Source organism: Danio rerio, chromosome 19, assembly GCF_052040795.2.
Source record: "Danio rerio strain M-AB ecotype USA chromosome 19, GRCz13ab, whole genome shotgun sequence".
NCBI lineage: Eukaryota > Metazoa > Chordata > Actinopteri > Cypriniformes > Danionidae > Danio > Danio rerio.
Window position 1 is genome coordinate 40816037 of NC_141039.2, and position 12922 is coordinate 40828958.

Sequence of the window (12922 nt, forward strand, 5' to 3'; positions counted from 1 at the left end):
ACATCTCTGCAATGACTCAAATCACTCATTAATAAAGTCATCTGGAATGGCAAAGAAAGTGTTCTTGCAGGACTCCCAGAGTTCATCATCTTTAGATTCATCTTCAAAGCCTTCAAATCTTTAGATTCATCTTCAAAGCCTTCAAAGCCAAAGTATGAGATGGAGCGCTCCATCTCAAACTTCAGCCTCCACATCAAAGTTCCTGAATGCAGAATTTGCCCTCTCCTGTGGTTTGTAATGTAAGGGGCAGCACAGATTGCTTAATACCTCAGGCTGTTGATGTAGCCATCCACTCTGCAGGTCTCTCGTACACTCCGATACTGAATGTAACCTTAAACCATGATTTTTCCTTCACCAAACTTGACTGATTCTCTGAGAAAAAATAAAAGAATCTACCTTCTGCCACTTTTTCAAATGATCAACTAGAAGTCAAGTTATTATTTTTACAACTTAAAACTGTGATCAACACCAAGACTTTCATCAGTTGTGTACATGATTCATGAGGTATACTGTCTCAGACACATTATGGAGACACCTGAGACTTATAAAATGCTACATTCGGTCTCTTTAAAAATAAACAAATGATGTTAAAAACTAAAAAAAGAAAATGTTATCTTGCCGTTTATCTGAAATAAACACTAAATAATTCCTGACACCAAAACTAAACTATAATTACAACTAAAAAGAATTACTTAAAAAACATGAATACTAAATAGGGATATGGATTTAACATTATATTCATTAATCAGTTAAGAAAAAAATAATTATGCATTTATTGTTTTGATGCAATTATGTATTAATAATGCAATTATGTATTTCTGAACCAAATTAAATATGGGATTAATTAGATTAAATGTCTGATTAATTACTATAATATGTAATTAATTAGACTCAACCAATTTAATAGCTTGCGAGCCCTAATACTACTACAAAATTAGCTTAAAAAACAACAGTTCATAGAAAAGAATTCAAAATGAAAACTATAATAATGTGCCATTAGTAAAATAACACATATCCTTAAGGTGCTTTTCACATGATTTCTTCTCCCATCCTGGGTGGGAGCACTGCCTTGTGGTGCCATCGCATCACCTTCCATAACCTTTTTATTCAATGTTTCTTGCTGGTGGAATGATCCTCCAATTTCCACGCGGATTGTGGGTACATCCTTTAAACGACAACTTAAAACCCATTTTCAGAGAACACCTGAACCTTTGTGAATAATACCAAAACCACCTATAGAAGCATTTTCTCTCTCTTTCCTTCTCTCTCTCTCTCTCTCTCTCTCTCTCTCTCTCTCTCTCTCTCTCTCTCTCAACAAAAAACTAAAACAAAAAAACCCCCACAAATTTCTGATCATGAACAAGTTACTTAGAATAACACCTTTTGTCTGCATTGCCTCTTCATGTTGAATCGCTGAATACCTATCATATACAGTTGAAACCAGAAGTTTACATACACTGTATAAAAAGGCACATAACCATTTAAAAAAAAGTCAGATGTTAATGTGACTAAACTGTTTCTCTTTTAGGTAAGTTAGGATTTTCAAATTTGTTTCTGTTATGCTTAATAGTAGAATAATGAGAGAGAGATATTTTCTGAAAAATTTTAATAACTTTTCTTGAAAGTCAAACGTTTACATACAATAAGATTATTCTTCCTCTGAAAAAGGATGATGGTGTCAGGGTTTTGGAAGTTTCTGATTGGCTAATAGACAACATTTAAGCTAATTAGAGGCACAACTGTAGAATAGTATTAAAGGAAAACCTCAAACACACTGCTTCCTTGTGTGATAACGGGAAAATCAACAAGCCAGAATCATCAAAAAAAGGCAGATTAACTTATAAATTACACTGGTAAAAAGACAAATTTTTGGAGACGTGGTATGATGAAACTAAGATTGAACTGTTTGGCCATAATGACCAGTGTCACATTTGGAGGACAAAGGGGAAAGCTTACAAGCCTAGGAACACCATCCCAATTGTGGGATGAGGGGTATGGGGGTGGCAGCATCATGTTGTGGGGCTTATTTGCTGCTTTACAGCATAGATGACATCATGAAGAAAGAAAATTATGTGAAAATACTGATGCAACATCTCAAGATATCAGCCGGGAAATTAAAACATGGCCTCAAATGGGTCTTCCAAACAGACCATGACCCTAAGCATAAAATTAGTTAAACTGTGCTCTAGGACAACAGATAGAATGTTTTGGATGGGCCATCACAAAGCCCTGATCTCAATCCTGTAGAAAATTTGTGGGCAGAGTTGAAAAAGCTTGTCCGAGCAAGACAGCCAACAAACCTGACTCAGTTACACCAATTCGGTCAGAAGGAATGAATTCTTTCAAACTATGTATGTAAACTTTTGACTGTCTAGAAATTAATAATATAATCTCAAAAAATTATCTCATTATTCTGGCAAAATAATCTCAAAATTTATATCTCATAATTTAGCAAATGTAAATTATTTAGGTAATCCTAACAGACCTAAAATAGTAAACGTTTAGTGTGATTTACCATCAGACATTTTTTAAAAATGGTTATGTTCCTTTATTAGACTGTATGCAAGCTTCTGGTTTCAACTGTATATATATATATATATATATATATATATATATATATATATATATATATATATATATATATATACAATATATATAAATCAATAGTACACTGTAAATGCGAATAGTATTCCTTACTATCAAAATTCTAGTGTGTTTACTTAATTTTAAGCTAATTGTTGAGTTTACTAGAAATGCATTAGTGTTGCTGACATAGTAAGGTATAAAGTTCCCCTAACTAATGTAATTTGAGTAAAATTGCTTATAAGGGCTAAGCCATGCTGTTACGCATGCGTACTGGGTGGTGATTTCCCATCCCCCATCCCGAGTCACAACCAACCGCCACCCAGCACCGCCATTGAAGGACAGGATTTCATATTGAGAAGATGTACTGCTGTAAATCAAGGTAAACTTTTCGTTTTAATTACTACTTTGATTTTATTTGTATAGTATCAGTAATCTGTTTATTTCCTGCACCTTGTGAAATTGTTTGCTGTTTTGTGAACTAATTAATAGCCCATGATGTTGTGACTAAACGTTTTGACCACTGCACGTTATTTGCATTACTGTCTACTTTACTAGATAAGCTATTTTTAGCTGCTTAGTCCTTTTTAATAACTATTAATAATTTGTAAAGTTAGTAGTAATTTGTAAAGTGGGCGTTATGCTCTAAAAGAGCGGGCCGCGCCATTTTAAATGATGCACTGAGAGAGCAAGAGCGCGCGCAATGATCCGTTCAAATAGATGTAAAGTTAACACATAGCTGTAGGTCTACATTTTTAAAAAAAGAAAACGAAACCTATTTATCCGCATTACAAATACAGTAACGTCAGTTATCGCTGAACTTTAGAGGCGCTTGTTGTGACGAAAATATGCGTGTTTTTTTTTTTAAGATTTACTTTTATGAGATCACCTGCAGGAAGCAGGTGAGGAGATCAGCTGTGATTCGGTCCGGCGTCAGCGAGCGGCTCATGACCAGACCAGTCGTTTTTTTCTCCATGATCGCCGGGGCAGCAGCAGTTTTAACCCGCCGAGGCTTTTAGAACATTATTAAGCAGTTTCAGCTCAAAATGGACCCGTGAGTGTCGTAGGTAATTTAGGATTTCGATGCGATTACGATTCGTGTCACTGTATGAGGCAGATACATATTTACACATGATGCTAAAGTGTGCTTATGCTAACAATCCCTATGAAACTTAAAGTTAAACTTGTGAAAATGCGAGAGATATTTAATTAACTCATTTATTTGTTTTATATGCTATTTGTCTTTTCTTTATGCCGTTTTGAAGGTTTATTCCAGTGTTGCCGTTACGTTATTAAGTGTTTTGTATTGCTGTAATGACAAATAAATCTGACCAGACGCGACTGAATATGTGTGATGGATAACGTTAATGATGAAGTGGTATAACTCGTACAACCAAGCACAGAAACATCCCTTTGTTTGCTCAATATCACACAAAGGCATCAACAAGCCTTTGTTATAAGCAAACTTTCTGTAAAGAAACAGGCTTTGCCAAACCTGTTAGTTTGCATTTTTAAAGAAGGTTTCACTAATTTTTAACAATTTAGGGCAAATAAATTTGAACAATTACAAGGTTGTTTAAAATGTAGCACACCATTAGAGTATTGTGAGTGGCATATTTGGTTTGTAATATCATTATACCCTTTATTTATTTTTTATTTCAGACTACCAGTTTGTGAGCTGATATGCAGTGGAAATGTAAGTTTTGCACTTACACATCAAAGAAAACTTTTTGAACAATACCGCACAAGCCATAGAACATATTCATGAATTGTTCTATTAACGTTACCTTGTCTCCATACTGAGTGTCAGGGTAATTTTAAATCGTTTAATGCATTAAAAGTACATTTAACAAAATTCTCAGCAAAGAACTGCATGATCAAGAATAGTCCGAATATTTTGTCCATTTGAATAATCATCTGAGGACTAGTTAGAAATAGGGTTGTTGTGTTGTGATACCATTAATTTATGTTACAATACTATACCAGCTGAAGTATGGTGATACCAAGTAGTATTGCAATACTGTAATTCATAACTTAAATCCATGAAATAAAGAAAAATGTCAGAAATAATATATTGTATATGTTATTATAGGCCTACTTGAATTTAAATAATTCCCTTATTGTTAAAAAAAGTATTTGCACATCTCTTCACCTAAAATGTATTCATTCCAGCAAAAAAAAAAAATACATTAAAATAAAGATACATAAAGAAAAGAGCATTTTTCCAACAAACCTAGGCTATATGAAGTGGTCAAAAATTGTTTCCTGTTGCTATTTTGGGTTTTTCATCTATCATACTTTTTTCACACTAATTATCGGATAAGAATCCAAAGTAATTCAAAATTTCACTTTATGAGTCATTCTTTTTAATAGATTGTCACGGTTGTTGTAGCTATTATATCATATTGACAGGAACAGAAATAAACGAATTCCGATTCAAAATGAACCATCACAAAATATGCAATAGGCTACCATAAAAGGCGCAAATTCTACAGTTTTACAACCATAGAAGGCTCCATAGACTATTAAAATACAATGATCTATTGTTGCTGAATCGTGTAAGTATTTTAGTGACTTTTTCACATGCACCATTATGTATTGTAGGCAGACTGTTAATGACAATACTACCGTTTACAAACTACAGTGGCACCGCCAGTATCTTGGAGCCATAGTATCACGATACTACCATAGTACCGGTAAACCGTGCAACCCTAGTCAGAAAGTTCAGTGTCCTTTTAAAGACATCAATTGAGACAAATATTTATTCCACTTTTAATGCGCATAAAAGTAAGGCACACCAGCAACAATGGCATGATTATATTTAATCGGGGGTTGTGTTTATTACTGTTTGGTGACAAGTATAGCTCATGCTTTTGATGACAGGCGCCGGGAGTATTTGGCAACTTTTATTATTCAAGAACATTTAACTATGTCATGTTAAAGTGTAACATCTGTTGCTAAATGGCATTGCATTGTATCATTGCATGTGTTTCTGATTTCTGTTTTTTGTTTTAGAATTTCGCTTAGCCATGTCAATAACACTTTACGTTTTTGTGCACAACAGTGACATCCAGAAGGAAGTCATAGAGGAAACACCAGCTGATGCAAGTGCTGCAGAAGGTTTGTTTTCTTTTCAAAACTTTGTGTGATTTTGTGAATTTGTGTTTTTGAATGTTAATAATGACTAATAATGTTTTGATTGGATCTTTGCAGAATTCAATCGAATATCAGGAAGAAATGTGAGATCCAAGTTCTACGCTGCATTGGACACACACTGCTCGTTTGATTGAAATAAAAAAAAAAAAAACAGGAGAAAATTGCAGAAGAAAACTAGAAGAAATTTTCAACATGTTAATTCAAAGGTATTTTTGTGACATCATCTTTGAATCATAATTTGCATTTGATTGCAATAAATTGCATTTGATGTTTTCATTGGGCTATAATGCATGTCTACCTGTCTTTACTTTTTCAAGGTCATCTGGCAGCAGTTCTCCGGGGTCTTTCAGTCCTTTAGAGGGATGAGTCTAAAGAAATTTTCAGGATGTGTTTTGTAAGTAGTATTATTGTTTCTGCTTTCTTAGACTGGAAATGAAGCAGTCATTCAAGTTTACTTCACTTATTAATAAAAATTTTCAATTTTATAAAAATAAAACAAATGCATTTAATGTAAGTATTTGAAAGTAAGAGGGATGTTATATTATGGCCTTTGGAGCAAGAGCATTGCTATGTTGCAAATACAGCAGCTTGTGCCGTCACAGGGTCAGTTAGCTTCATAGGCCAGTGAAGTAATGAATGCATTTCTTTAATTTTTAAACACACTTGTTTTGAAAAGGAGGAAGATTAGCTTGAAAAAAAAATCTTAATAAGTGTAATACCTATGTAATATGTTGAGAGAAATATAATTTCAGTTGAAAGAACCTGCTGGATTAAGATGTAAAAAGATAGTGTTAAAAGCCACAAAGTCAAAGATGCTCCATATTATTACCAACCCTGTGAAGTCACCTGCTGTGGGATTGTAGATGGCTGCACCCTTGTTCTAAAAGCCATACTAAAACATCAATTTTCTTATTAAAAAATAGTTATTAATACATTTTTAAAAAGTGTGCTAAATAATGCAAACTTGACTCACTGCTTTAATCTAGCAAAACCAAATGCATTCATGAATCGGTTCCCAATTTATTAAGTTTTCCCTACAAAATATTTATATTGATTATGTAGCACCAATTGGTCTCTCACACATTTGCATTTAATTTCTTGAAAATGTTTTAAAAGTACTTTTACTGCAGTTTGTTTTATTACATTACAGTGTTTCTTTAATTAAAAAAATTTATTGTTCCTTTAGAATAGTATCATGGTCAAGATACTGGAATTTAGTACCAATCTCTGCTGCAATTTTAAGCAGCAAATTTCCTGCTAACATTTTAAGCACTTTTGAGCACATTTTTAAACAGCACTGTTTTGCCATTCTGTTCACATGCTTAACAGAAATGACACTCAACAATGCTCAAATGTTAGCAGGAAATGGATGTTTTTAAAATTACTATATGGATTGGTAATAAATTCCACTATCATGACAAGCCTAGTAGAAGCAGTACAGGCAAATCCATCGTGTTGGTCTACATTGAAGAAGGAGCACCATAGCAAGGCCTTCTTATAAGAAGCATTTGAATGTAAAATGTACTATAAACACAAATAGTCATGCTAATAAGCAACTAGTTAATAGGGTAATTGGTTCCTACTAAAGTGTTACTAAATTAAGCACAAGGAATTGTATTTTTTTCACCTCTGCTTTTGGTCTCCTGGCCACTACAGGCTTTATTAGTGCCATTTAGAATATCAAACTTTACTTATTTTTTCTTTCTCTATTCATAGGATGTAATTGTAGAGTCGGACTTCAGTGCAGAAGATGTTGGCCTGCTGACTGTCGTGTGTGAAGATGTCTAAAGAACCTCATTATGGATGCAATGTGGGCCTTTATACTGGAAGGAAAAGTGGTTATGGACTTTGCCACATGCAGTATGTCTCTTTTTTTGCTTTGATTTACACACTGAATTCAGACTACCCAAAGACTTTGAGCAATGCATTTGAATTTGTTCAACGTGTGTTGCTTTTGCTGGGAGGGAAGCGTAATGTGTTTTATTCGGCGAGTGCCTATATACTGCTGTGCTTTATGTTTAAAGGTTCAGGTATAATGGCATGTTTAATTACAAAGTGTTGCTTTTTAACATGTTGCTGTTTGCAGTGTTACATTTAGGACTGCAGCATTTTGGTGTTTAAAACACTTTTTTTTTACCAAAAAAGTGTATTGTGATTTATAGGGTTGTCAAAAGTATTGAGTTTGGTACCAATCGGTACTGAAATAAATAAAAAAAAAAGTCCATCCATTTCCCACTAACATTGCAAGAACTGATTGGCCATTGTGTTCACATGCTCAGTAGATATGACTGATTGGCTTTGAAGGTCATTATTTTTACCACACTTCACCACTGTTCACCAGGTGCAAAGATACAAAGACACTGGATAACTTCAAAGCACTGTCGATCAGTCGATTCATCACCAGATAGCTTATATGTTAGCTTCTAAACAAATCAGCTATCGACATGGCTTTGAAACACTTCAGTGTCTGTGTAACTTTGTTTGGACTCAGTGAAAAATGGTAAACCTATGACAGTCACAGCCAATCACAGTCATTTCTGTTGAGCATGTGAACACAGTGGCCAATCAATGGTGTTTAAGAACAAGCTCAGTAGCACTCAAATGCTGGTGGAAAATGGATATTTTTAATATTTCAGTATTGATTGATACCAAACTCAATACTTTTGACCACACTAATGTGATATTTTCTGTAGGAAAATCTAAACTACACAGTCTAACAAATTAGCTTTAAAGCTTAATATCTGTTCCTCTGTGAGTGTCTATATGCTGCCATGTTTAAGGTGCTGGTGCAATGGCATGTTTAATTACACTAATTCAAGTATCTTTTTTCCAAGTGTCAAGTATTTAAAGTTTTTTTGATAGATTTTCAAACCTTTTCGAAAACTTGTGTTTTAGGGTTGAACATGTTTATTATATTTTTTGTCTGTATTGCTGTTTACAGTATATTACAGCACTTTACAACAGGTTTTTACAAAACTGTATTGTGTACAAGTGTATTGTGATACTAAAATATCACAAGTGTATTGTGAAATTCTGCTAATTTTGTCAAATAAAATGTTTACATTTAAGACCTGTATAATGTCATTACTTGTAGGTTGAACTACATATTTTATGTTCAGTTTAATTGAAGAAAATGTGGAAACCGATTGCACGTAGTTTCTTTAGTTGACATTACTTAAAATGGTGGATTAAAACAATGTTGAGACTACTAGCATTCAAGATGTTAACTGAACATGGTAGAACAGTATTAGTTAAATAGAGTTATTAAAGTAATCTTACTATAAAACCCTAAGTAAGATTACTAAATAATGACAAGTATGTTAACTAGAATTTTCTATTAAACTTACTTAATTTTTAACAGTTAGTTTACTTTATAAGTTTTAGTTTTCTTACTTCAAGGCAATAATTACACTTAACTTAAGATTTCCTTGTAAGTTTATATTGCAAAAATAAGGCAATCGGTTTCCAAACTTTTTTTAAGTAAACTGAACATGTTAGAATTTACAGTGTAGGTCACTTTGGAGAAAAGTGTCTGCTAAATGACTAAATGTAAATGTAACAATGATACTTCTTTAAATGTACAGCCCCAGTAATAAGCATTAAAACCTTAAATTTATGCACATTTATGTCTATCCATATTTTCAACAAATTCAGGCTTTTAAAACACCTTCAACCCATGTCATTTTTCCACTGCATTTCAAAGATGTAATCACTGCCGACTGCTTTTAAAAAAGCCACATTAGCGCACATGCATTCGGGGAATAAAACGGTAGCTCTTGTTTCCATTTTAAACACTGCTCGCAGGGAGCTTGGAGCAATTGCCCCAAAACACAAAACTTAGTTGGCTTCCATTTAAAGAGAAGCATGCAACCAAAAAACACGTGGATAATTTTAATGAATGATTTAAATGTGATTCATTTCTGACCTAACAAACAGCCAGCTAACTGTAAAGGGAATAAATCACCGAATCATCTTTTAGACTAAAAATGACATCTAATGGTTCTTGGCTATGGAAAATCTCCTCTGATCCAAAATTCTAATCAAAAATAGCAGCTCTAACAGACTTGGCTGTACCTTTTCCCATGTGCACTTCCTTTGTCAAGTAAGTTTCACAGGTGACACTTCTTTACTATTCAGGTCTGTGGGAGGCTGGATGCTTTTCTGAAGTTATCTGCAGTGACGCACTCCTGTGAGCCTTTTTCGATTCAGCAAGTCTTGCCAAAGCTCTGATCAATTCAGAAAGGAGAAACGCACCAAATTCCAAATCCTCAAATAAAGCATCACTCCCACATCGATGACTCAGGATCTGCTCCTCCACCGAAGCCGTCCCGATAGAAGCAGAGCCGCTGCTGGAGCTTGATCCACCAAGTACAACTACTACAATGATTTTCTTCTCTTTTTTTTTGACAGAAAGAACGCATACATTCCCTCAGCAAAACAGGAGCTTTGCCTCTGCTGTCATTATTGAAAGCATGTGTGGATGTTTCATCAGCTTGGGTGAAGTATTACTTCAGAATGCTGCAAAAAAGCACTCCTTAAAAAAAAACAACGTATTACAACCTATACTCAAAATACTCAAAAATCAAGTTTCCCGCCTGAGTCCAAAGACATGCGGTACAGGTGAATTGGGTAGGCTAATTTGTCCGTAGTGTATGAGCGTAAAGGAGTGTGTGTGGATGTTTCCCAGAAATGGTTTGCAGTTGAAAGGGCATTCGCTGCATAAAACATATGCTGGATAGGTTGGGGACCCCAGATTAATAAATGGACTAAGCCGAAAAGAAAATGAAATAATGAATATATGTATATATATATATATATATATATATATATATATATATATATATATATATATATATATATATATATATATATATATATATATATACATACAACAGTTCTGTCTGGATCTCGAATCTGATTGGCTGGTAGCTGTGATATATTTAAGTAATATCAGCATCCGTACAATTCCCAGTGATAGGTTGTGGCTGGAAGGGCATCCGCTGCGTAAAAACTTGCTGGATAAGTTGGCGGTTCAGTCCGCTGTGGCGACCCCGGATTAATAATAGGACTAAGCCGAGAAGAGAATGAATGAATGAATGAGCATCTGTACAGCCTCTTCACCCTTTGTGTATTAATACAGCCAGCAACAAGCAAACACTACAGTTTGACAAATATTACTGCATTTAGATAACAAAATATATATTTTGAGGCTTTTTTTAGTTGAGAATGTAGTTGTTTAGATTGCAACTATGCTGTTTATTTGCAAAAATAGTGCCTATTTTAAAACATTTACAATTTCTGAGAGACAGCTCGTTGGCGACAGTTGACGTTTTCGATCCACAAGATGGCGCCAGAAACGCATAATAAGTCCTTACGCTTAGAAGATATAACAGTCTGATTTATAACTATAGCAGAACAAATCAATATTAAATTGGTAAGCACACCTGCCAACACTTCCGTTTTTCATTGGAGTATCCCGTATTTCAGACCGGTCTCCCGCAAACATCCCGCTTTCATTCCTTTCTTAAAAAACTCCCGTAATTTCACCCACTCCCCTCTTTGGTATAGTCTGTAAACTAAACACCCCTGGGTTGCCAACTTTGGTACAGTACCTGATCAAAGTGGCTGCCCAAAACCTTCTGCATCCTGTTCTCAACCTCCCCCCCAAACACCCCCTCCCCCCAGTTTCCCAGGTTTTCAGAGACATGTTGGCAGGGTAAATGATCTCTGTTTTTGTATGTTGTAGTGCTGTATTTATACCGATTTGCTCGCATATCAGGAATATGTGTTGGCAGATTGAAATAAACAAAGTCTGCACGTGTTAAGCGTTTTTCCTTATCGCAAACACAACAGCAGTCTGGTAACGTTAGTGGATTCGTTGTTATTTTCGGGGTAATTATTGTTAAATCCCGATTGCAACAGATAAATACTGTTGACTGTAACACTAAGAAGATTTCTCTGTAGATGGATGGCATTTCATGTAACGTTCAGCCTTGTAATCTTAACGGTTGAGCAAAATCAGCAGTTTTGTCATCACTTTAGACAGAGTCATTCAAACACTAGCTGTAAAGTGATGTTGGTGAATTAGTAACGGCTTCTGCTGTTCTGACGTCAGCTGCAGATGTAAATGAATGGTGGAAGAAAGTAGTTCCTAATAAAAAAAAGGGTTTTTAGACTCTCCGTGTTTGATTTTCTTATTTATATACAGGTTTGTAATGTTGAACTGTTATATAAAAGCAATATCACACATATATATATATATATATATATATATATATATATATATATATATATATATATATATATATATATATATATATATATATATATATATATTTATTTATTTTTTTTTTTTATTTAATTCATTCATTATTTATTTTTTAATCATTCAGCTCATTTTAATTAGGAATAATGAAAGGTAAATAGGTAAAGTAATAATTTTCTTCTTTCACTCAATGGTTCAAACCAATGCTACAACTCAAAATAAATGAGTGACAAACTAAATACTGATATAGAAAAAAATGTTACAATACAAAATCAGCCAGAACCATTGGATAACATTCTATCACACTGTCCAAATAAGTGTTACTTTTATAGTGTACATTTAATTTTGATCCACAATATTGGCCATCAGCCACCATGCTCTATATAATGATTCAAAAAGCAACTTAACAGCCCATAGCAGTCGACCACTAAAATAAACAAATTCACTACACACACATACACACACGCACAAAGTTGAAATTTCATGTAACACCATGCATAAGAGCCTTTTTCTGGTCATTTTAACAGTTTAGACTTTATTACCCGAGCTCCAGGAATCTCACAGCAGGCTTCCTGGATTGCCAGAGAGGGGTCACAATACACCATCACTTGCTGGATGTCAATCTGAAGAGAAAGAAACAGAAAGGCCATATTAAAAGCAGAGCGAGAACAGACAAAATGAGCTTTTTAAAGGCTAGACCCCCACTGCTTTACATATGACCACTTACATGATCATTTTGCTAAGTGGTTGGATTAACGAACTAATTAATTAGTAATGGATGAAGCTCGTTCAGACTAGAACAGGCTGTTCGTTTCATCTCTTTTTCTTGAGCTCAGCCCTGAAGAGAAGCGCCTGTGGTCTTGCTGTCTCTCAAACATCCACCCATACACCCTTGCCACATTTCCCCCTGCAGACATG

The 12922-nt window shown here is 34.4% G+C and overlaps 1 protein-coding gene and 1 long non-coding RNA gene across 17 annotated transcripts in view; one reads left to right on the plus strand and one right to left on the minus strand.

Moving 5' to 3' along the window:
• col16a1 (collagen, type XVI, alpha 1) overlaps positions 1-12922 on the minus strand; it is a 156668-nt gene that overhangs the window by 98523 nt on the left and 45223 nt on the right. For all 16 annotated transcript variants that reach the window (XM_087295958.2, XM_087295950.2, XM_087295955.2 and 13 more), the window contains exon 7: positions 12547-12627. In XM_087295958.2, the coding sequence (XP_087152084.2) occupies positions 12547-12627 (81 nt within the window). The remainder of the gene's footprint in view (positions 1-12546; positions 12628-12922) is intronic.
• On the plus strand, positions 2917-8807 carry LOC148679813 (uncharacterized). The gene is made up of 7 exons (XR_015945393.1): positions 2917-2965; positions 3453-3637; positions 4246-4279; positions 5648-5703; positions 5797-5945; positions 6057-6133; positions 7456-8807. It is a non-coding gene; the product is annotated as an uncharacterized LOC148679813 (long non-coding RNA).